General features: G+C 35.0%; 1 protein-coding gene across 1 annotated transcript in view; it reads right to left on the bottom strand.

Annotated features, from left to right (window-relative positions):
- Positions 1 to 14,816: 14,816 nt before the first annotated feature.
- adipor2 (adiponectin receptor 2) overlaps positions 14,817 to 26,794 on the bottom strand; it is a 28,152-nt gene continuing 16,174 nt past the window's right edge. Inside the window, exons 4-9 of the mRNA XM_020092422.2 lie at positions 19,311 to 19,484; positions 18,591 to 18,762; positions 17,738 to 17,924; positions 17,456 to 17,643; positions 17,146 to 17,339; positions 14,817 to 17,009 (exon numbers count right to left, since the gene is read on the bottom strand). Of these exons, the coding sequence (XP_019947981.1) occupies positions 16,881 to 17,009; positions 17,146 to 17,339; positions 17,456 to 17,643; positions 17,738 to 17,924; positions 18,591 to 18,762; positions 19,311 to 19,484 (1,044 nt within the window). The 3' untranslated portion in view covers positions 14,817 to 16,880. The remainder of the gene's footprint in view (positions 17,010 to 17,145; positions 17,340 to 17,455; positions 17,644 to 17,737; positions 17,925 to 18,590; positions 18,763 to 19,310; positions 19,485 to 26,794) is intronic.

Here is a 26,794-nt window from a genome sequence, read left to right as displayed (position 1 = left end):
GTATAGTATAGAGTCCAAAATCTCAAAAAATGACATAGTATAGTATGACTTTCTAAATCTCCAAAAAACGACATAGTATAGTATGACTTCCAAAATCTCCAAAAAACGACATAGTATAGTATGGCTTAAAAAATCTCAAAAAAGAAACACAGTATAGTATGGCTTCCAAAATCTCCAAAAAATAACATAGTAATGTATGACTTTCTAAATCACGAAAAAACGACATAGTATAGTATGACTTTCTAAATCTCCAAAAAACGACATAGTATAGTATGGCTTCCAAAATCTCGAAAAAACGACATAGTATAGTATTACTTCCTAAATCTCCAAAAAACGACATAGTATAGTATGACTTCCAAAATCTCCAAAAAACGACATAGTATAGTATGACTTTCTAAATCTCCAAAAAACGACATAGTATAGAGTCCAAAATCTCGAAAAAACGACATATTATAGTATGACTTTCTAAATCTCGAAAAAACGACATAGTATAGTATGACTTTCTAAATCTCAAAAAAACGACATAGTATAGTATGACTTTCTAAAATCTCGAAAAAACAACATAGTATAGTATGACTTCCAAAATCTCCAAAAAATGACATAGTAAAGTATGACTTTCTAAAATCTCGAAAAAACGACATAGTATGGCTTCCAAAATCTAGAAAAAATGACATAGTATAGTATGACTTTCTAAAATCTCGAAAAAAACGACATAGTAAAGTATGACTTTCTAAAATCTCCAAAAAACGACATAGTATAGTATGACTTTCTAAATCTCAAAAATCGACATAGTATAGTATGACTTTCTAAATCTCCAAAAAACGACATAGTATAGTATAGAGTCCAAAATCTCCAAAAAACGACATAGTAAAGTATGACTTTCTAAAATCTTGAAAAAACGACATAGTAAAGTATGACTTTCTAAAATCTCAAAAAAACCACAAAGTATAGTATGACTTCCAAAATCTCGAAAAAACGGCATAGTATAGTATGGCTTCCAAAATCTTAAAAAAACGACATAGTATAGTATGGCTTCCAAAATCTAGAAAAAATGACATAGTATAGTATGACTTCCAAAATCTTGAAAAAACGACATAGTATAGTATGGCTTCCAAAATCTCGAAAAAACGACATAGTATAGTATAGAGTCCAAAATCTCGAAAAAAACGACATAGTATAGTATTACTTCCTAAATCTCGAAAAAACGACATAGTATGGCTTCCAAAATCTAGAAAAAATGACATAGTATAGTATGACTTTCTAAAATCTCGAAAAAAACGACATAGTAAAGTATGACTTTCTAAAATCTCCAAAAAACGACATAGTATAGTATGACTTTCTAAATCTCAAAAATCGACATAGTATAGTATGACTTTCTAAATCTCCAAAAAACGACATAGTATAGTATAGAGTCCAAAATCTCCAAAAAACGACATAGTAAAGTATGACTTTCTAAAATCTTGAAAAAACGACATAGTAAAGTATGACTTTCTAAAATCTCAAAAAAACCACATAGTATAGTATGGCTTCCAAAATCTAGAAAAAATGACATAGTATAGTATGACTTCCAAAATCTTGAAAAAACGACATAGTATAGTATAGAGTCCAAAATCTCGAAAAAACGACATAGTATAGTATAGAGTCCAAAATCTCGAAAAAACGACATAGTATAGTATTACTTCCTAAATCTCCAAAAAACGACATAGTATAGTATGACTTCCAAAATCTCCAAAAAACGACATAGTATAGTATGACTTTCTAAATCTCCAAAAAACGACATAGTATAGAGTCCAAAATCTCCAAAAAACGACATATTATAGTATGACTTTCTAAATCTCGAAAAAACGACATAGTATAGTATGACTTTCTAAATCTCCAAAAAACGACATAGTATAGTATAGAGTCCAAAATCTCCAAAAAACGACATAGTATAGTATGACTTTCTAAATCTCAAAAAAACGACATAGTATAGTATGACTTTCTAAAATCTCGAAAAAACAACATAGTATAGTATGACTTCCAAAATCTCCAAAAAATGACATAGTAAAGTATGACTTTCTAAATCTCCAAAAAACGACATAGTATAGTATGACTTTCTAAAATCTCGAACAAACAACATAGTATAGTATGACTTTCTAAATCTCCAAAAAACGACATAGTATAGTATGGCTTCCAAAATCTCCAAAAAATAACATAGTAATGTATGACTTTCTAAATCACGAAAAAACGACATAGTATAGTATGACTTCCAAAATCTCAAAAAAACGACATAGTATAGTATGACTTCCAAAATCTCCAAAAAACGACATAGTATAGTATAGAGTCCAAAATCTCGAAAAAACGACATAGTATAGTATAGAGTCCAAAATCTCCAAAAAACGACATAGTAAAGTATGACTTTCTAAAATCTTGAAAAAACGACATAGTAAAGTATGACTTTCTAAAATCTCAAAAAAACGACATAGTATAGTATGACTTCCTAAATCTCCAAAAAACGACATAGTATAGTATGACTTCCTAAATCTTGAAAAAACGACATAGTATAGTATGACTTTCTAAAATCTCGAAAAAAACGACATAGTATAGTATGACTTTCTAAAATCTCGAAAAAAACGACATAGTATAGTATGACTTTCTAAAATCTCGAAAAAACGACATAGTATGGCTTCCAAAATCTAGAAAAAATGACATAGTATAGTATGACTTTCTAAAATCTCGAAAAAAACGACATAGTATAGTATGACTTTCTAAAATCTCGAAAAAAACGACATAGTATAGTATGACTTTCTAAAATCTCGAAAAAACGACATAGTATGGCTTCTAAAATCTCGAAAAAAACGACATAGTAAAGTATGACTTTCTAAAATCTCGAAAAAACGACATAGTATAGTATGACTTTCTAAATCTCAAAAATCGACATAGTATAGTATGACTTTCTAAATCTCCAAAAAACGACATAGTATAGTATAGAGTCCAAAATCTCCAAAAAACGACATAGTAAAGTATGACTTTCTAAAATCTCGAAAAAAAACGACATAGTAAAGTATGACTTTCTAAAATCTCGAAAAAACGACATAGTATAGTATAGAGTCCAAAATCTCCAAAAAACGACATAGTAAAGTATGACTTTCTAAAATCTCGAAAAAAACGACATAGTAAAGTATGACTTTCTAAAATCTCGAAAAAACGACATAGTATGGCTTCTAAAATCTCGAAAAAAACGACATAGTAAAGTATGACTTTCTAAAATCTCGAAAAAACGACATAGTATAGTATGGCTTCCAAAATCTCGAAAAAACGACATAGTATAGAGTCCAAAATCTCGAAAAAACGACATAGTATAGTATGACTTTCTAAAATTTTGAAAAAACGACATAGTATAGTATGGCTTCCAAAATCTTAAAAAAACGACATAGTATAGTATGACTTTCTAAATCTCGAAAAAACGACATAGTATAGTATGACTTTCTAAATCTCCAAAAAACGACATAGTATAGTATAGAGTCCAAAATCTCGAAAAAAACGACATAGTATAGTATGACTTCCAAAATCTCCAAAAAACGACATAGTATAGTATGACTTTCTAAATCTCCAAAAAACGACATAGTATAGTATAGAGTCCAAAATCTCGAAAAAACGACATAGTATAGTATAGAGTCCAAAATCTCGAAAAAACGACATAGTATAGTATGACTTCCAAAATCTCCAAAAAACGACATAGTATAGTATGACTTTCTAAATCTCCAAAAAACGACATAGTATAGTATAGAGTCCAAAATCTCGAAAAAACGACATAGTATAGTATGACTTCCTAAATCTCCAAAAAACGACATAGTATAGTATGACTTTCTAAATCTCGAAAAAACAACATAGTATAGTATGACTTTCTAAATCTCCAAAAAACGACATAGTATAGTATGACTTCCAAAATCTCCAAAAAACGACATAGTATAGTATGACTTTCTAAATCTCCAAAAAACGACATAGTATAGAGTCCAAAATCTCCAAAAAACAACATAGTATAGTATGACTTTCTAAATCTCGAAAAAACGACATAGTATAGTATGACTTTCTAAATCTCCAAAAAACGACATAGTATAGTATGACTTCCTAAATCTCCAAAAAACGACATAGTATAGTATGACTTCCAAAATCTCCAAAAAACGACATAGTATAGTATGACTTTCTAAATCTCGAAAAAACGACATAGTATAGTATGACTTTCTAAATCTCGAAAAAACGACATAGTATAGTATGACTTTCTAAATCTCCAAAAAACGACATAGTATAGTATGACTTCCAAAATCTCCAAAAAACGACATAGTATAGCATGACTTTCTAAATCTCCAAAAAACGACATAGTATAGTATGACTTTCTAAATCTCCAAAAAACGACATAGTATAGAGTCCAAAATCTCCAAAAAACGACATAGTATAGTATGACTTTCTAAATCTCGAAAAAACGACATAGTATAGTATGACTTTCTAAATCTCCAAAAAACGACATAGTATAGTATGACTTCCAAAATCTCCAAAAAACGATATAGTATAGTATGACTTTCTAAATCTCCAAAAAACGACATAGTATAGAGTCCAAAATCTCCAAAAAACGACATAGTATAGTATGACTTTCTAAATCTCGAAAAAACGACATAGTATAGTATGACTTTCTAAATCTCCAAAAAACGACATAGTATAGTATGGCTTCCAAAATCTCAAAAAAACGACATAGTATAGTATGACTTTCCAAAATCTCGAAAAAACAACATTATATAGTATGGCTTCCAAAATCTCGAAAAAACGACATAGTATAGTATGACTTTCTAAATCGCGAAAAAATGACATAGTATAGTATGGCTTCCAAAATCTCCAAAAAACGTCATAGTATAGTATGACTTTCTAAATCTCCAAAAAACGACATAGTATAGTATGACTTCCTAAATCTCCCAAAAACGACCTAGTATATAGTATGGCTTCCAAAATCTCGAAAAAACGACATAGTATAGTATGACTTCCAAAATCTCCAAAAAACGACATAGTATATAGTGTGGCTTCCAAAATCTCAAAAAAACGACATAGTATAGTATGACTTCCAAAATCTCCAAAAAACGACATAGTATAGTATGACTTCCTAAATCTCCAAAAAACGACATAGTATAGTATTTCTTCCAAAATCTCCAAAAAAACGACATAGTATAGTATGGCTTTCTGAATTATGGAAAAAAACAACATAGTATAGTACGGATTCAATAATCTCGAAAAAGCGACATAGTATAGTATGGCTTCCAAAATCACGAAAAAACGACAGTATAGTATGACTTTCTAAATCTCCAAAAAACGACATAGTATAGTATGACTTTCTAAATCTCGAAAAAACGACATAGTATAGTATGACTTTCTAAATCTCCAAAAAACGACATAGTATAGTATAGAGTCCAAAATCTCCAAAAAAACGACATAGTATAGTATGACTTTCTAAATCTCAAAAAAAACGACATAGTATAGTATGACTTTCTAAAATCTCGAAAAAACAACATAGTATAGTATGACTTCCAAAATCTCCAAAAAAATGACATAGTAAAGTATGACTTTCTAAATCTCCAAAAAACGACATAGTATAGTATGACTTTCTAAAATCTCGAACAAACAACATAGTATAGTATGACTTTCTAAATCTCCAAAAAACGACATAGTATAGTATGGCTTCCAAAATCTCCAAAAAATAACATAGTAATGTATGACTTTCTAAATCACGAAAAAACGACATAGTATAGTATGACTTCCAAAATCTCAAAAAAACGACATAGTATAGTATGACTTCCAAAATCTCCAAAAAACGACATAGTATAGTATAGAGTCCAAAATCTCGAAAAAACGACATAGTATAGTATAGAGTCCAAAATCTCCAAAAAACGACATAGTATAGTATGACTTTCTAAAATCTCAAAAAAACGACATAGTATAGTATGACTTCCTAAATCTCCAAAAAACGACATAGTATAGTATGACTTCCTAAATCTTGAAAAAACGACATAGTATAGTATGACTTTCTAAAATTTCGAAAAAAACGACATAGTATAGTATGACTTTCTAAATCTTGAAATAACGACATAGTATAGTATGACTTCCTAAATCTCCAAAAAACGACATAGTATAGTATGACTTTCTAAATCTTGAAAAAACGACATAGTATATATAGTATGGCTTCCAAAATCTCCAAAAAACGACATAGTATAGTATGACTTTCTAAAATCTCGAAAAAAACGACATAGTATAGTATGACTTTCTAAAATCTCGAAAAAAACGACATAGTATAGTATGACTTTCTAAAATCTCGAAAAAACGACATAGTATGGCTTCCAAAATCTAGAAAAAATGACATAGTATAGTATGACTTTCTAAAATCTCGAAAAAAACGACATAGTATAGTATGACTTTCTAAAATCTCGAAAAAAACGACATAGTATAGTATGACTTTCTAAAATCTCGAAAAAACGACATAGTATGGCTTCTAAAATCTCGAAAAAAACGACATAGTAAAGTATGACTTTCTAAAATCTCGAAAAAACGACATAGTATAGTATGACTTTCTAAATCTCAAAAATCGACATAGTATAGTATGACTTTCTAAATCTCCAAAAAACGACATAGTATAGTATAGAGTCCAAAATCTCCAAAAAACGACATAGTAAAGTATGACTTTCTAAAATCTCGAAAAAAACGACATAGTAAAGTATGACTTTCTAAAATCTCGAAAAAACGACATAGTATGGCTTCTAAAATCTCGAAAAAAACGACATAGTAAAGTATGACTTTCTAAAATCTCGAAAAAACGACATAGTATAGTATAGAGTCCAAAATCTCCAAAAAACGACATAGTAAAGTATGACTTTCTAAAATCTCGAAAAAAACGACATAGTAAAGTATGACTTTCTAAAATCTCGAAAAAACGACATAGTATGGCTTCTAAAATCTCGAAAAAAAACGACATAGTAAAGTATGACTTTCTAAAATCTCGAAAAAACGACATAGTATAGTATGGCTTCCAAAATCTCGAAAAAACGACATAGTATAGAGTCCAAAATCTCGAAAAAACGACATAGTATAGTATGACTTTCTAAAATTTTGAAAAAACGACATAGTATAGTATTGCTTCCAAAATCTTAAAAAAACGACATAGTATAGTATGACTTTCTAAATCTCGAAAAAACGACATAGTATAGTATGACTTTCTAAATCTCCAAAAAATGACATAGTATAGTATAGAGTCCAAAATCTCGAAAAAACGACATAGTATAGTATGACTTCCAAAATCTCCAAAAAACGACATAGTATAGTATGACTTTCTAAATCTCCAAAAAACGACATAGTATAGTATAGAGTCCAAAATCTCGAAAAAACGACATAGTATAGTATAGAGTCCAAAATCTCGAAAAAACGACATAGTATAGTATGACTTCCAAAATCTCCAAAAAACGACATAGTATAGTATGACTTTCTAAATCTCCAAAAAACGACATAGTATAGTATAGAGTCCAAAATCTCGAAAAAACGACATAGTATAGTATGACTTCCTAAATCTCCAAAAAACGACATAGTATAGTATGACTTTCTAAATCTCGAAAAAACAACATAGTATAGTATGACTTTCTAAATCTCCAAAAAACGACATAGTATAGTATGACTTCCAAAATCTCCAAAAAACGACATAGTATAGTATGACTTTCTAAATCTCCAAAAAACGACATAGTATAGAGTCCAAAATCTCCAAAAAACAACATAGTATAGTATGACTTTCTAAATCTCGAAAAAACGACATAGTATAGTATGACTTTCTAAATCTCCAAAAAACAACATAGTATAGTATGACTTCCTAAATCTCCAAAAAACGACATAGTATAGTATGACTTCCAAAATCTCCAAAAAACGACATAGTATAGTATGACTTTCTAAATCTCCAAAAAACGACATAGTATAGTATGACTTTCTAAATCTCGAAAAAACGACATAGTATAGTATGACTTTCTAAATCTCCAAAAAACGACATAGTATAGTATGACTTTCTAAATCTCCAAAAAACGACATAGTATAGAGTCCAAAATCTCCAAAAAACGACATAGTATAGTATGACTTTCTAAATCTCCAAAAAACGACATAGTATAGAGTCCAAAATCTCCAAAAAACGACATAGTATAGTATGACTTTCTAAATCTCGAAAAAACGACATAGTATAGTATGACTTTCTAAATCTCGAAAAAACGACATAGTATAGTATGACTTTCTAAATCTCCAAAAAACGACATAGTATAGTATGGCTTCCAAAATCTCAAAAAAACGACATAGTATAGTATGACTTCCAAAATCTCCAAAAAACGACATAGTATAGTATGACTTTCCAAAATCTCGAAAAAACAACATTATATAGTATGGCTTCCAAAATCTCGAAAAAACGACATAGTATAGTATGACTTTCTAAATCGCGAAAAAATGACATAGTATAGTATGGCTTCCAAAATCTCCAAAAAACGTCATAGTATAGTATGACTTTCTAAATCTCCAAAAACAGACATAGTATAGTATGACTTCCTAAATCTCCCAAAAACGACCTAGTATATAGTATGGCTTCCAAAATCTCGAAAAAACGACATAGTATAGTATGACTTCCAAAATCTCCAAAAAACGACATAGTATATAGTGTGGCTTCCAAAATCTCAAAAAAAACGACATAGTATAGTATGACTTCCAAAATCTCCAAAAAACGACATAGTATATAGTGTGGCTTCCAAAATCTCCAAAAAACGACATAGTATAGTATTTCTTCCAAAATCTCCAAAAAACGACATAGTATAGTTGGCTTTCTGAATTATGGAAAAAAACAACATAGTATAGTACGGATTCAATAATCTCGAAAAAGCGACATAGTATAGTATGGCTTCCAAAATCACGAAAAAACGACAGTATAGTATGACTTTCTAAATCTCAAAAAAACTACATAGTATAGTATGACTTTCTAAATCTCAAAAAAAAAACGACATAGTATAGTATGGCTTTCAAAAACCCCAAAAAATTACATAGTATATAGTATGGCTTCCAAAATCTCGAAAAAGCGACATAGTATATTATGGCTTCCAAAATCTCGAAAAAACGACATAGTATAGTATGACTTTCTCAATCTCAAAAAAACGACATAGTATAGTATGGCTTCCAAAATCTCGGAAAAACGACATAGTATATAGTATGACTTCCAAAATCTCGTAAAAACGACATAGTATAGTATAGAGTCCAAAATCTCGAAAAAACGACATAGTATAGTATGACTTTCTAAATCTCCAAAAAACGACATAGTATAGTATGGCTTCCAAAATCTCAAAAAAACGACATAGTATAGTATGACTTCCAAAATCTCCAAAAAACGACACAGTATATAGTATGGCTTCCAAAATCTCAAAAAAACGACATAGTATAGTATGACTTCCAAAATCTCCAAAAAACGACATAGTATATAGTATGGCTTTCTAAATCTCCAAAAAACGACATAGTATAGTATAGAGTCCAAAATCTCCAAAAAACGACATAGTATAGTATGACTTTCTAAATCTCCAAAAAACGACATAGTATAGTATGGCTTTCTAAATCTCCAAAAAACGACATAGTATAGTATGACTTCCAAAATCTCCAAAAAACGACATAGTATAGTATAGAGTCCAAAATCTCAAAAAATGACATAGTATAGTATGACTTTCTAAATCTCGAAAAAACGACATGGTATAGTATGACTTCCAAAATCTCCAAAAAATGACATAGTATAGTATGGCTTCCAAAATCTCCAAAAAACGACATAGTATAGTATGGCTTTCTAAAATCTCCAAAAAACGACATAGTATAGTATGGCTTTCTGAATTATGGAAAAAAACAACATAGTATAGTATGGCTTCCAAAATCTCGAAAAAGCAACATAGTATATTATGGCTTCCAAAATCTCGAAAAAAGCGACATAGTATATTATGGCTTTCTAAATCTCCAAAAAACGACATAGTATATTATGGCTTTCTAAATCTCGAAAAAGCGACATAGTATATTATGGCTTCCAAAACCCCAAAAATTTACATAGTATGGCTTCCAAAATCTCGAAAAAACAACATAGTATAGTATGGCTTCCAAAATCTCAAAAAAACGACATAGTATAGTATGACTTTCTAAATCTCAAAAAAACGACATGGTATAGTATGGCTTTCTAAATCTCGAAAAAGCGACATAGTGTAGTATGACTTTCTAAATTATGGAAAAAAACAACATAGTATAGTATGGATTCAATAATCTCTAAAAAACGACATAGTATAGTATGACTTTCTAAATCTCAAAAAAAACGACATAGTATAGTATGGCTTTCAAAAACCCCAAAAAATTACATAGTATATAGTATGGCTTCCAAAATCTCGAAAAAGGGACATAGTATAGTATGACTTTCTAAATTATGGAAAAAAACAACATAGTATAGTATGGATTCAATAATCTCTAAAAAACGACATAGTATAGTATGACTTTCTAAATCTCAAAAAAAACGACATAGTATAGTATGGCTTTCAAAAACCCCAAAAAATTACATAGTATATAGTATGGCTTCCAAAATCTCGAAAAAACAACATAGTATAGTATGGCTTCCAAAATCTCAAAAAAACGACATAGTATAGTATGGCTTCCAAAAACCCCAAAAAATTACATAGTATATTATGGCTTCCAAAAACCCCAAAAATTTACATAGTATGGCTTCCAAAATCTCGAAAAAACAACATAGTATAGTATGGCTTCCAAAATCTCAAAAAAACGACATAGTATAGTATGACTTTCTAAATCTCAAAAAAACGACATGGTATAGTATGGCTTCCAAAATCTCAAAAAAACGACATTGTATAGTATGGCTTTCTAAATCTCGAAAAAGCGACATAGTGTAGTATGACTTTCTAAATTATGGAAAAAAACAACACAGTATAGTATGACTTTCTAAATCTCAAAAAAACGACATGGTATAGTATGGCTTCCAAAATCTCGAAAAAACAACATAGTATAGTATGGCTTCCAAAATCTCGGAAAAACGACATAGTATAGTATGGCTTCCAAAATCTCGAAAAAACAACATAGTATAGTATGGCTTCCAAAATCTCAAAAAAACGACATAGTAATGTATGACTTTCTAAATCTCAAAAAAACGACATAGTATAGTATGGCTTCCAAAATCTCGAAAAAGCGACATAGTGTAGTATGACTTCCAAAATCTCGAAAAAACGACATAGTATAGTATGACTTTCTAAATCTCGAAAGAGTGACAGTATATTATGGCTTCCAAAATCTCCAGAAAACAACATAGTATAGTATGGCGTCTAAAATCATGAAAAATCGACATAGTATAGTATGGCTTTCTAAATCTCGAAAAAACGACATAGTATAGAGTATGGCGTCCACAATTATGAAAAAAACGACATAGTAAAGTATGGCGTCCAAAATCATGAAAAAAACGAGGTGACGTCCAAAATAATGAAAAACGACATCGTTTGGTATACCGTCCAGGAATTTTAAAAAAACGGCATAGTTTAGTATGGCGACCAAAACCTCTTTAAATGACATCATTTAGTATGGCGACCAAAACCTGGAAAAATTAGATGGTATCCAAAATCACAAAAAAACGATATGACGTCCAAAATAATGAAAGGAAGACATGGCGTCTAAAATCATGAAAGAAACGTCATAGCACATAAAATCAAAGAAAAATGAGATGGTTTGCAAAATCACGAAAAAACGTAATAGTTTGATATGCCGTCCAAGAATTTTTTTAAAAACGGCATAGTTTAGTATAACTTCCAAAATCTCGAAAAACAACATAGTTTAGTATGGCGACCAAAATCTCGAAAAACAAGATGGTATCCAAAATCACAAAAAAAAGAAATGGCGTCCAAAATAATGAAAGAACGACATGGCCTCTAAAATCACTCAAGAACCGTCATGGCACATAAAATCAAAGAAAAACGAGATGGTTTCAAAAATCACGAAAAAACGACATCGTTTTTAGTATGCCATCCAAGAATCTTTAAAAAACAGCATAGTTTAGTATAACTTCCAAAATCTAAAAAAACAACATAGTTTAGTATGGCGATCAGAATCTCGAAAAAAAAGATGGTATCCAAAATCACAAAAAAAAGAAATGGCGTCTAAAATCATGAAAGAACGTCATGGCACATAAAATCAAAGAAAAACGAGATGGTTTCAAAAATCACGAAAAAACGTCATAGTTTAGTATGCCGTCCAAGAATTTTTTTTAAAACGGCGTAGTTTAGTATAACTTCCAAAATCTCGAAAAACGAGATAATTTTTTATGGCGACCAAAATCTTGAAAAACAAGATGGTATCCAAAATCACAAAAAAAAGAAATGGCGTCCAAAATAATGAAAGAACGACATGGCGTCTAAAATCATGAAAGAACATCATGGCACATAAAATCAAAGAAAAACGAGATGGTTTCAAAAATCACGAAAAAACGACATCTTTTTTAGTATGCCATCCAAGAATCTTTAAAAAAACAGCATAGTTTAGTATAACTTCCAAAATCTAAAAAAACGACATAGTTTAGTATGGCGATCAGAATCTCGAAAAACAAGATGTTGTCCAAAATCACAAAAAAACGAGATGACGTCCAAATAATGAAAAAACGACATAGTTTGGTATGCCGTCCAAGAATTTTTTAAAAACAGCATAGTTTAGTATAACTTCCAAAATCTTGAAAAACGACCGAATTTAGTATGGCGACCAAAATCTCAAAAAACGAGATGGTATCCAAAATCACCAAAAATCGAGATCACGTCCAAAATAATGAAAGACCGACATGGCGTCTAAAATAATGAAAAAAATCATATGGTACATAAAATCCAAGAAAAACGAGATGGTGTCCACAATCACGAAAAAATAACATAGTAAAGTATGGTGTCCAAAATAATGAAAAAACGTCATGCCATCCAAAATCAAAGAAAAACGAGAAGGCGTCCAAAATCATGAATAATATTTTAAATGATGTCATAATTAAAGAGTAGCTACATTTGCTATTAGTTTTCATATAAAACATATATATTATATATATATATATATATATATATATATATATATATATATACATATATATATATATATAATATTACATTATACTTGGTAAAGTCTTAACAAATCAATGTCCATAATAAGCGTTCAACGTTTATTTTTACCGTGAGACCACGAATAGACGCGCATGAATGTTCACAGTGCGGCTGCTGTGTTTTCACAGAAGAACATGTGCGCAGGTTTAATGAGACAGAACACGAGCAGGTGGAGACACGTACAACACACACGTTTTCTTTTAGTGCAGACAAATAGTTCGAAGTCAAACACACGACTGCGTGCAAAGTGAACAAAGTGTGTAAACATGTGAGGGAAACATGTCATATCACCGCTCACCTGATAATCAGCTCACCTGGAGCCTCCTCCTGCACCTCCTGCACCTCCTGCTTTCATCCACTTCTCTCGTGATTTTCTGCTGGAAACCCAACGTGTCTCCTCTCCGTCCCGACACGATCACTCCCCGCTTCGTCTGTCTGTGATAAATCAACAAACGCGTCGGTTTCCGCTGTTTTATCTTTCCTGTTTCTGCACTGCGCCGCGGTTAGCCTCGCTACCATCTTGCTGCTAGCTGCTAACAACAAGCTAACTGGGGGGATGACCTCTGACATGCCTCTGACCTGTCGAACGTACGTCACAGTCAGAGGTCCGTCGTGTTTACGGATACTGACAGTGTGACGTTTTTATTACACAAATCAACTTAACCTTCTAAATCCTATATCATCGATAACATTCAGTCATTCACAATATATATCCAACTCATCTATATCCCGAGATTCTTTTACATGTGGAAAATAAATCAGAATCAGGATCTTTGACACTTTGACGATTACTTTGTGGACTCGAGTAAACAATTTATATGCATAAAGATATATGTAAATTTATTAAAATTATTAAAATCTATTAAAAGTGGCAGTAAAAATGTCATTACACATTTTAAGGATGATAGTTATCATAGTGATTTCATTATATTATACACCATAATGATTGTGTACGGTTAATTCTACATCCGTAAATGCAAGGGGCCAAACAACGCCCCTAATTTCACTGGATTTCTATGTGAATTTCTAATTCAATTTTCAATTTACAATTAGAAACCACGTGTATGTGTATTTTTCGAATTAATATTTATTTATCTGTACGTCTGTTTAATTAACTGTGGTCACTTTATATTTTCTGTGTCAAGCACATACGTGAAAGTTGTTCAAAAGAGATGATACTTATTTAAAAACGTTATTGAAAAACTGGGGTTGCAATTAAATCAAGATTATATAATAATATCTTTAGTTGTAGATTAATGAATCTTTATATATTTTTCATATCCATCTTATCTGTAAGAAATTCATAAAATATATGAAAATGTCCATTTTATTTTCCCAACTCAATGATATTAACTAAACTAGACAGATTCTCCCACGTGACATACATTATATTATTGTAGAGAATAAATAATTGATATTACTTTTATATATTAAGTTAAAATTAAGAAATTATAGCAGATCTTTGCTATTTTCTTTTTTTTCAATGAATTGACACATTTTTTCAACTGAAACCAGGGTGATCTTAATTGCAAAAAGTTTGTAGCAACACTCATTTACAAATTAATAATTATGAATTTACTGCATTTTTAAATAAGCCTGTTTTAATGTGCACATACTAATCACTACTAACACACGATAACAGATTCAAAAAACCTTTTATTAGAACAATACAGCAGATATAAAGGTCCATTGCAATCAGACACTCCCATCAGAACGGAACGTGTGCTTCAACAGACAATACACGCTCCCCAGAGAAATAAATTAATATAAACTAGATAAAAATAAAAACAGCAAATGAGAAAAAGAAAGAATAAAACAAAATGAAAATACGATTTTTATTGTTCTGAAAAACAAGTGTGACGCAATGAAAGAAGAGATGCTGATCATTCAAAATGATAATTCAACTTCCTGTTCAAAGCTTAAGTTCAAACAATCAAAAAAAACAAAAAGACAACAAGCCCAGAATGTAAGTTTTTCTATCGTGCATGTGCAAGTTTTTTTAAAAGGTCACCGTGTATTAACCTCCACATGAAGTATCTCTTTCTGTGCCCTTGTAGTAGCTATGGTAACAGTTTGACAAGGTTGTCAGACCTTTTTTTGGGATATTGTTTTTTTTAGCAGAGACTGATGTCTCCAGCTGAGCAATAATGACAGATGAAAAAAGGGGCAAAGAGAAAAGAACAGAAAGGGAAATTAAAGCTTGTAATAATAACAATAATAATACCAAAAGCAGCAGTGGATAAATTAAAATACAATCCAGTCAGAGGGAAAAACATGTTTTCAGACAGAGAATCCTTTTTCTGTGCAGAGGTGAATCTGAGTGTCACAGAGGAGGAGGACTACGATGAACTGCAGCTCTAATGTATGAAAACTGTAGAGCTACAGCACCAAAGGGACATTTATGACTCGGTTTATAAAAACGTCTTCGTTATCCGTGACGTCTTTTAAGGGCATATCCTAAAAAACAATAAACTTATATCGGTGGCATAGAAATTTGTTTTATCTTTAGATATACAATATATGACAATGTACAGTAAGAAGACAAATGAACATGGCTACACATCAAAGTGACTCTTTTAGGTTTCATAGTTTGGAATTTATATTTGGTTTCAAGCGCACAGGAACGTTTTATTCGTGAGGTCTGATTGGAGAACGGTGCTGCGATTCTGCGATGCTTGAAAAACACATGGCCGCAGTTTGGACAAGGTAGTCTCCTTGGTTTTTTGGGGTCAGGAAAGGGATTTTGAGTCCGAGTCTTGTCATCTCTGCCTCTCATCTTTGCATATACAAACTTAATGAAATTCTTTGAAGCGCTTCCCTCCACTGACAGAATCTATTATTCACTCCACTGCACCTCACCGCCAGAATACGTTGTAGCTAAAGCACCTCTTCACCTCCATTTTCAATTGATTTATCATCTAACATATTCATTCTTGCCATCACATTACATATTTTTTGTTTGTTTTTTTCATATATATTTCATACAAATCTATAACCCAAAATTTAGAAATCTTATTTACATGGAAAAGGGTTCTTTTTTTTTTTTTTGCTTTTAAAAGTGACTATTGACCCCCCCCGCGCCCACACGAGCACCCACACCCCCCCTGCAACCTCAACAATCATGGAAGAAATCCAAAGACGCTCAATTCCTTTTCCTTTTTTCCTTTTTTAAACGCTCTAAAATGTGACTCGGAAAACAGCATCCTGCAAAAAACACCCAAAAAATGTCTTTTTATATGCTTCCTCTTCAAATCAAACTATTAAATGTCAGAAAACAGAAGAAATGAAGGATTATTGAAGGGAGGGTCTGACTGTCTCAAATGGAGATCCTTCCAGGAAAGAGGAGTCTCAGAAACAGTTTAATAAAACGCACCATCTTGGAAGTCAAAGCAATATAGCCTGATGTGGTGAGGAATGGAACGGGCAGACAGAGGAACAGGAAGAGAAAAAACCCCTCCTCAATCAGTTTTACTAGCGCCCCCTAGGACGTCGTCCTGTTTATTACGCACTGACACACACCGGACAAGCCACGCTGGTCTTCAGTTTGGTGAGAGAGCGCGTGTGTGCATGTCTTAGCACGTGTTTGAGAAGCTGATGTGTGTGTGTGTGTGTGTGTAATTCTGTGCATGTTAGTAGAACCGGTGCCTCCCAGTTAAAATACGTGTGAGTGAACAGGTGAGTCAGTGTGTGTGAATGTGTGTGTTAGAGAGTGCCGTCCTCGGCACAGCCTCCCCCCGCTGTGTAGCGAAACTCTTGCAGGTTGGAGACGCCGTGGAAATGGACAAAAGCCCCGGCGACGACCAGGATGTGGAACAACTGGTGGGAGTGGAACTATGGAGAAAAAGAAAAAGAGTAAAATATTGTGTGTGAGAGAAACAGAGTCACATAAACGAAACAATGGCTTCTTTTGTCCAGTCAGTTTGTGTGTGTGCGTGTGCGTGTGTGTGTGTGTTTATTAGACACTCACCCAGATGTCACACTTGCCGGGGAAGAACCTCTCTGGGATGCGAGCGGCGTACAAACAGGCTCCAGTGATGTAGAGCGTCGCCATCAGCAGCAGCCAACCCATTTGACCCATGGTGGTTGCTCTGATCAGACCCTCGCTGATCACAAAGTGCAGGGTGGGAACCACGCCGCTCAGACCAAGACCCACAAACACTCCTACACAGAGAGAGAGAGATAGAGTAAAGTTTGGGACCAGAACACCAAAGCAAAACACAGACATTTGAGCTACTAAAAAGAATAAATACCAATAAAATTCTGAATTCTCACTCTACCTGCTCTGACTCCTCTGTACTGTGGTGTGGCAAAGAAGTCGCATTGGGAGACGGTGATGGCAGACAGTCCCAGTATACACACCACTATCAGGTAGATGAAACAAGGCTGAGGGGAGCAGTAGAAGGAGTAATACAACCAGGGAACAAATGAGCCCATAATCAGGAAGGCAATTCCACTATAGTCCAGCCTGAAGACAAACACACAGACAATATGTTACTGTGAGTTCCCTTTTTTCCACGAGACTTGATATATTGTGAGTTGGCAGCGTGTGTGCATCTTACTTGGAGAAGACTCTGGAGACGCCCTCAGAGTGGCAGTAGACTGTGTGGAAGAGCCAGGAGAAGGAGAGACAGAGGATGGCTCCCAGGAAAAACATCCCGATCACCACCTTCTCCTGGACGGGAGCCACGAACGACATGTTGGGCCTGAACATGTACATCAGACCTAGACAGAGGAAAAACAAACAGCCTGCAAAGACAGAGATGGAGAGAGATTTACAAAATCACACTCAAAAGACTGTGAAACATTTAACTGCAGTAACCCTTTTGCGTCACTAGATGGTAGCAGATGACATTAATATTGGCAATGTTGTTTTCAAGTCAGGAGACAATTAAACAGTAAATGACCTAATGTGGTACACAGTAAATTTAAAAATGAGACAAAATGTTTTTCAAATGAAAACAAAATTGAAAAATCCAGCACATCTCAAGAGTCAAAAATAATATATACTGGACTCACAACTTTCTTATATAAATCACCTCAGCTCAGCTTTCGACACAACACTGCTTATCAACAGCTAATAGAGTGCATTCACACGAGCGTCTGTTACCTAACACGTCTGGTGAAACGGTGGTGAAGATTAGCTGGTGATACGTTACAGAAATAGACACAGAGGAACAAAAAGTTTGATTCTCATAACTTTATATATTCCAGTCGTGACAGTCATGTGGTGTGTGTGTGTGTGTGTGTGTGTGTGTGTGTGTGTGTGTGTGTGTGTGTGTGTGTGTGTGTGTGTGTGTGTGGTGGTTAAAGTAATTCCATGTTAAGGCGAGGTTTATTGAATTTGTTACAGTTAGAGATGCATTTACATGTGTTTAGATCAGCGTTACATGTGTGTGTATGTGTGCGTCCTACCTAGCAGGTGTGTCCAGATGTTTCCCGTCTCCGTGTGGATTCTGAAGATGCTCTTGAAGCAGGCGCGAAACGAAGGCATGGGTGGCCTGTGACCGTGGAGCAGGAAGTCGTTGTCCTTCAGCCAATCAGGGAGCACGTCGTGAGGTATGACGCGCCACCGGCCCTCCCACACCTGATTGGTGAATGAGGGACAGAAATATCACAATTAAGAGTGGAAGAAGAGCACAAGGCCCAGACTGGGAGCAAAAACAATTCAAACACATTTCAGCAGTTTTGTCTGAGAAGCTCAAGGTTGATTATGAAACCTCTTCGGGACATAAACTGGTTTCTCAGAAATTGTTGTGAAACTCTCAGAACATAGTTCTGAGAGTTTCTGGTGATGTAACTAGTAGAAGCAAAACATGTGCTGGTGTGTATTAACGCCCCTTCACTCATAAACTACACTGTAAAAACGTTTTTATCAAAACTACACTGGATGATTTCTGACATTGTCAGAGGTCAACTGCAACTTTAGCTCAGAATACAGACACATGATGTTTTCAGTGTTTGTTACAGTTTGGCTTCTTTTACAATGTGGTTTTATTGAGTGCTGATTTAAAACTGACTCTGTAAACACAAACATCATTATCTAACAAATTTAGTGGGAACACGATTTTAAGTTGTGATGCACTTAAACATCTGTATTGTTGAAATTTAGCACAAGCTAATATTAGAACCAACCTTGTGTACGAACTCCTCCATCCTTTCCATGGCGTGGTGAGCCTGCAGCAGTGGCTTCATTCCCATGAAACCTTCATCACTGCTCCTCTCATCCTCTTCTTTCTCCTCCTCTCCTTCTCTTCCTTTGTCATCCTCTTCGTTTTTTCTTCTCTCCTCGTTGCACTCTGGGACACACTGACAAGGAAAGAGAAGAAGCAGAAACACCATTAGGGATTTTAGAGCCATGTTTGTTTATGACATTTTCTCTTGTTTGAACATGTACGCCCTTTTTTTCCTCACTTGAGTGAGACTTTATTGATCCTTGCACAATCATCCTTCAACATGCAAATTAAATTCAACATGACAACAGAACCTCCTCACAGGTTCATCATAAATCATTTTATATAACGTGCGACTGTCTATTGATCTCAGTTGTATAAATCTTTACGGTGAAGCCACATAATCTATTTAATTTCATTATAAATAAAAATGTCATTGCTGTCCCAGTGAAAACATTTGTGCATTTGTCTTCTTCTGAAACCCATTGTGTTTATGTTTTACATGAAAAAAAATATTAATTCAAGTTTTATACATTTAGTTGAATTTTTTCTTTTATTTATAATTACTTATAATAAAGTGTAATGGTTAAAGGGTTAAATATCAACATTTAAGGATGTTTACATTTTAAGAATTTCTTTTAAAAGGATGTGTGCACTACTAATTATATCAATGATTTGGACTTCTTATATAACTCAAGACAATCAAATCAGGTTACTAGAATTAGTATATAAATTTAGAAAACAGATCAGATGAAAACAGTCCATTTATAACCAGAAGATTAGACAGACAGTTTGAATTCAATCTTACACTACAGCTGTCACACGGTGCAGCCGTGCACAGAATTAATATGGCTTGTGCTTTGTGATAAATACACAGTCATTTATCATAACTGACACACACAGACACACACAGTCCCACACAGCCCCGCACACGAAGGCGAACACACACTAAAGACAATCATGTTATGTGTGGATTCAGGTGGGCAAATTTGATAAGGCTTAGGGGCATATACTGTATGTATGAAAAGCTATAGGAAAACCCAAAATACATATTTTCTTATTTCATTGATGTAAAACAGACACACAATCTCCTCCATGCACAAACACTTGGTTCCTCTGGAAGGAAATTATTAGAAATAAATATTTGCATTAGTCTAGAGGAGGAGGGGGATAGAGTAAAAGAGAGACAGTGAGAAAATTTGAAAGAAGTAGAGAAGGGGATAGACAGGAGAACAACAGACAGAGAGAAAAAGAGAGAGAGTCATGTTGTATATATATATATATATATATAATGCATGACTAACCCAATTTTAAAGTCCCACCAGCAAAATACACTCAAAGTGCTGGTCCCTGTTGTTTGAGTTTCTGTGTTGACTAGGTTGTGTCTACTGCTGACAGTTTCTTTCAGGTTCTTAAAGTCTGTCTTACGTCTGCCTGTCTACTCTGTGCGTGCACGTGTGTGTGCTTAATCATGCATTAGGTCAAATCTCAGTCGGCTGCCGTGTGCTGTAAGTAGGATTCTCACATACACATATATACACACACAGCTTTCATAACACCTGAAGTCGTGGAACTGTAAAACCACACTCTCATAAATCTGCGGAGTTTCAAAGCTGAGATAAAGGTGTCACCTGAAACCAACTTTGTGTGTGTGTGTGTGTGTGTGTGTGTGTGTGTGTGTGTGTGTGTGTGTGTGTGTGTGTGTGTGTGTGTGTGTGTGTGAGTGAGTGTGAGTGAGTGAGTGAGTGTGAGTGTGTGAGTGTGTGAGTGTGTGAGTGTGTGAGTGAGTGAGGGTAAGCATCAGTGATTGAATATACTATGTGAGCAGAGGGTATCTGGGTGACTGCCAAGTAGTCACGTGTGCTCTGCAGTCTTTGTGTGTGTGTGTGTGTGTGTGTGTGTGTGTGTGTGTGTGTGTGTGTGTGTGTGTGTGTGTGTGTGTATGACCTCTGATGTGTGTCCATGCATGCATGTAATGTAGGTGTAAGCTTAAATCCAGATGCTGCCGGTGGTGCTGTTTATTGTGAGGCTATTCTGGAAGGGTGTGAATAACTGTGTGCATGCATGTGTGGGTGTGAGTGTGTGTGTACTTGCCTTTATATCCCATGAGTGTATATTGCTTTTTGATGGTTAGCCTTTGGTTTTTAAGGTTTAACTTGAGGTTTAAGGTTAGGCCTTTATAACTGATGGTTAAGGTTAGGGTAAGGGGCTGGGGAGTGCATTATGTCGATGAGACGTTATCCCAGGGATAGTGAAACAAATGTGAGTGCAGAGGTGCATGTGTGTGTGCATGGGGGGGACAAAAGGATGTCCTCTAAGTGTTCTCAATATGCCATTACTTAACTGGTGCCTCCTGACAAGCCAAGCATTCACACCTGCAGAGATGATTCTGGGCCAAATGAAGTATAGTGATACACTCTGCCACACACCATACGTATAAAACACACACACTGCTATTTTACACAATACATACAGAGCAAGAGGATGGAAGCAACTGAGCTAACAATTAATACTTCCACAGGAAATAGGAATAAGCGACAGTGTCACACATACACACACACACACTCTTACACTTACAGTATGAAAAAAAGCAGTATAGATAGGGAGGAAGAGGCGGAGATGAATGGGAAGCATTTAGCCTATAACCTGCACATTTAGGTGATTTATGAACAGCTACCTTCTCACTAGGAACCTCTTTCCCCTGAGGTACTAGAGCAGTTAGGCTGCTTTGCAGTCACTCTGCATTTTATTAGCTTTTCTTATGTCATGTGAAGAAGAGCGTATGTGTGCAAAGTGAGTCACATCATTTTACTCTTTAAACTTATCTAGGTGAGGATTAACGTTGTCACATGAGCTGCCTTCATTCTTATTGGCAGAAAGAATATGTAGAATTTACTCTGGCAAACGAACATGCTGACTAATCACCTGACCTGCTCTGTTGTCAGTTAAATAGAAAACTTGAAGCCCCCAAGGACTTAAAACATGACAACAAAAAAGTTGCAATTGTGAAACATACCACAGATCCTCCTGTAGTTTCTTCCAAGTATGAGACAGATATGTTCTTGTAAAAGCATTCACACAAGCAGCCACTTCTATCATTCTGGAGACTTCAGTTTAAATATACACTCTCACTGTGCTAGGAAAATAATCCATCCAACGACTATCTATTCCAGCGTATCCTTTAACGATCGCTGGGCGGCTGGAGCCAAGGAAAATAATGCATCTGCAAATCACAGGGTTGGCTACAACGGTGTAAATAGAATACATTGTCACAAAGCCGAAAACAGAAATTTAAAATAATTTTAATTTAAAGGTGCCACTTTAGATGACAACATGTAGTTGGTAAAAACCATAGACCATATTGAAGATGGACGACACTTCCTCTCACTATCCAGAAATGTATTTTGATTTTTTAACTTTGGTCCGTCTCCTGTTTGTTAACATAGAGAAGGTGGTTTATGATCTATACTACAGTCAGCCACCTGGAGACGATCAAAAGGATTTAGCTTCTCTTTTGGAGAGCAGTCATGTTGTCCATCTTTATATAAGGTATATGGTAAAGAGTGATAGATTCTGCAACACTGAGATTTCCCTTCATGCTTAATATTGCTGTCACATGTCTTCTTGTTAGCATTTGACTGCCTTTAACCCCCATGAAACACAGAGGCTGGAGCTGTAAAGAGGAAGCTGTGGGTGTTTTAATACATTGTGAGGAGAAAACACTGAAAAATTACCAGCTGCCAGCTCCAGAAAAAGGAGCAGAAACGGCTTCGCTTCCCTGCAAAACATCTGTTCAGCTGCACTAAACATAAACCAGAATGTGAAAGCCACAGTGTTGAGGTTCAGAAGCAGGTGATGCAGGAAGTATGGCTGTCAATCCACTCAGCTGACGTGTCCATAAACAGATACAATAACAACTCAGGGAAGATTCAGACAGGAGGAATAGAACTGTGCAAGGGGAGAAAGGTAGTTCTTGGAAATTCAGGGTACCCCTGATGTGTTTGCATTCAGGCTTCAACACACACACACACACACACACACACACACACACACACACACACACACACACACACACACACACACACACACACACACACACACACACACACACACACACACACACTCTCACTCCCTTGGATGAACTTAGCATGCCTGCTACACGTGACTCAACCTCAGCTGTCCACTCTCTCAACAAGTCATTCTGACAGAGGTTAGGGAGTTGAATTTCGCTCTGTGTGAAAATATGTGCGTGTGGTCAAGGATATGATCCCATCCCTCTGGGCAGTGTCCACTCTCAGACCTTAAAAACTCACTGCAGAACTTCGTATCGCATGTGTGACTAAATCAGCCTGGAAGTGAGCGCCGGCAGGCTGGCTGCTTGTCCTCACAGAGCCAGTCACATGTTGAGTAATCAACATTTCAGTTGTTGTCATACTTGAGGAGGGCGACATTCCCATTTTCTAGGAAAGGTTTTCCCAGGAAACGCCTGAGAGAGAGGAGCCTTTACGAGTCTGGAACTAAACAGATTTGATAAAATAATTGCTACATTAAGTGTAGCTCATCCACTATGAAATGTAGACATTTGGATTTGGGGGGAGTTGGAAGCAATTTTTCTTGGCATCCGTCATCTCACATTGTCTGTTATTTCTGTTACAGCTGTTACTGACTTATAAAGTCGAGCAAAACACAGCTATTTGGTCTAATCAATGTGCAAAAGTGAAAAATACTTATCATACATCACTGTTTCTACAAGCTTGAGCTGAATTATTTAAATAAATTATTTGATCAACAAACTAAAGTCTGACCAACAAACTAAAATCCAAATGATTGAGTAACATTAAACTAAGGACACTCAAATTATCACATTTGATTAACTATTTTGTCAAATATCTTTCTGTCAATCAGCTTACTTTGGTTTGTGTGCATGTGAGTATGTATGTGTGTGTGTAAGTGTGTATACAACAGTGAGTGTGTGTCTGATAAATAGGTTTAAAAAGCCGTAAGTGAGCACAGTCGGTTTTAACACCACACTCAAACTGTTATTTTAGTAAATTATTACTTTTTTCTGAATAATTGGTAATCTGTATTCATCTTTAGGCAGCAATGTAGAGGAAGGTCATACTAATTATAACAATGTCAATTTACAAATTTACATGAAATGGTTCGACAAACCCTTGAAATATTGCGGTGTAAACTGACGCACCAGATGGTTTGTTACCCAGAACCATCTGGGAGGGTTTCATTAGAAACTTTTTGGGGGGGAAAAGGGGCAGGTGCTTTCTAAAAATACTTGGCAGGGGATTGGATGAACCATCTTTTAATCACATTTGTAGAAGAATAGGAAAAGGGCATAAACATCTTTTCCATCGAGAAACCATTGTGTTCTTAGCTGTTCTTTCAAAGACAAACTTTCTCCAGTTCTGATATAACTGATGCCATAGCGTCATCTCTCTATGTGCCGCCATTGTTTTTAACAAACACTTCTTGCCGTTGCCATGCTCTTAGCTACCAGTAGTTCCTTCCTCATCAGATGCTAGTTTTTCCAAACCATTGCACTTCAGCCAAAGGCAAATACGAAATGAATTTCATTTGTTAGAAATGTTTTCATTGTCATCACAATATGAGCGTGCCTGAACTGCAATACATTTGAAAGAAATCGTTTTAATTACACGCGCCATGCGTTCACACACAGTCTCGATACCCCAGTAAGACTAAGGTGCAGAGCCTGAGTCAAATTAGCCTTCAAAAATGTGCAGAATGTTCTCTACCATGTCCTTTATGGTTGAGCTGCACACACAGTAGACAGCACAGTTGCGGAAGTGGAGACCAATGAGAAGTGAAGGTTTTGCTCAAGGTGACAACATCTCAAGTAAACAGCTAGTGTAATACTTAGTTTAATCAATAACTTCATGAGTAAAAACCCATTCAAAAAGAGAAAAGAGAAACTCAACTGATCCCTTTTCACATAACCACAACATGCTTATTAAGCCAATAATTAACTGTTATGAACAAGTTAAAACAAACGCTTTCTCTGTATAGACTGCTAATTTTTTTTTCAGCTGAGCCCAACCCTTAAAGGATCAACGGTACAGATAATGGACGGATCTTCACATTTGTCTTTGTGAATATGATGAATTAAACCTCCAAAGGATAACGTGTGTTAAGATTGGGTTCAAATCAAAAGGAAAGAAAGATGAAAGATCTGGCAAAAACAATGGCTTGAAAAAGCAACTGATAAAGTCAAGAATAACTATGACAGCATAGAGACCTCCAACACTTTTCACACAAGCATGAGCTAAGCAGCTAGATTTCGATGATACACAGACAACAAGAAATCTCTAGACGTTGAGATTAAATGAGGCGGTTTTTCTTAAAAGTCCCTGAAGACCAATCTACTCCTCTGTCTCACACACAAAAACACATATATCCAGCTCCCCTCTGACTGATTACCACTCTGTATGTAGACCTGGCTAATGACTTTCAACTGACTAATGGCTGTTAACACACATGCACACCTGAGACACTGTGTTTTTGTGTGTGTTATGAAGAACCTCTGCCCATTAGTTGTGCTGAGCTCTACAGTCGGTCAGCAGAGGATATGTTGGTGAAGCAGAAAAGACGTGAGGAAAACTCTCCATCCAGCAAAACATGGAACTTTTGATCCAAACAAAGTCACATGGCTGTTTTTTTTAAGGTGGGAGAAAGGAAACAGCTGCTAGCCAATAGGAGCGCAGCTGAAATACTTAGCACCAATGACAAGAGAGCATGAATCTATAATAGACCACAGAGTGAAGAGCTTACCCCTGTACACTGCAACCCCTGCACAACACAGACGGAGATCCAGCATGTGACTCACACATACACAGTGCTCTCTAGGGACAGAAACAATTTGGAAAATACACCAAGACCCTGAGAGGAGAGAAAATAACAGAGTGTGTTCCAAACACACACACACGTCAGACTCTAAAAAACAGAGCCCCCACGAGACAGATGCTTCTCTGTGTTCTTGTCCATGACCACGAGGAGGGCATGAAAAATCAACATTAGCACGGCAACAAAGAACACAGATTTTTATCAATCTGTTCAGAGTTAGAGGGACCTTCACTTGTTTTTGTCCATATGCCAGGAGGAGAATGATGAAACTGGGACTAAGCCTACATCCACACTAATTCATTTTAGTATTATAGTTGTAAAAAAAGGCATCTTGACAGGAAAACAATTACCGTCCAGCAAGCATTTTAGCTCTGTATCAGAAATGATTGCTTTCCATACTAACACACCTGAAAACACACATCACATATTTACGTACACTGAGCATGCACGCAATGGTGTAAATAGAATGCAGATTGTCTATTCTTGCTCAGTTACAGAAAAAGCAACAAATGAGGAACAGCAATTGTGAAATTTAAGAACAGGAATTTAGGGCCGGGTGTGAACTTTAGTAAA

This window comes from Paralichthys olivaceus, chromosome 23 (genome assembly GCF_024713975.1).
Source record: "Paralichthys olivaceus isolate ysfri-2021 chromosome 23, ASM2471397v2, whole genome shotgun sequence".
In the NCBI taxonomy this organism is placed as follows: domain Eukaryota; kingdom Metazoa; phylum Chordata; class Actinopteri; order Pleuronectiformes; family Paralichthyidae; genus Paralichthys; species Paralichthys olivaceus.
Note: the sequence above shows the minus strand (reverse complement) of the source record. Positions and strands in the feature narration are given on the sequence as shown.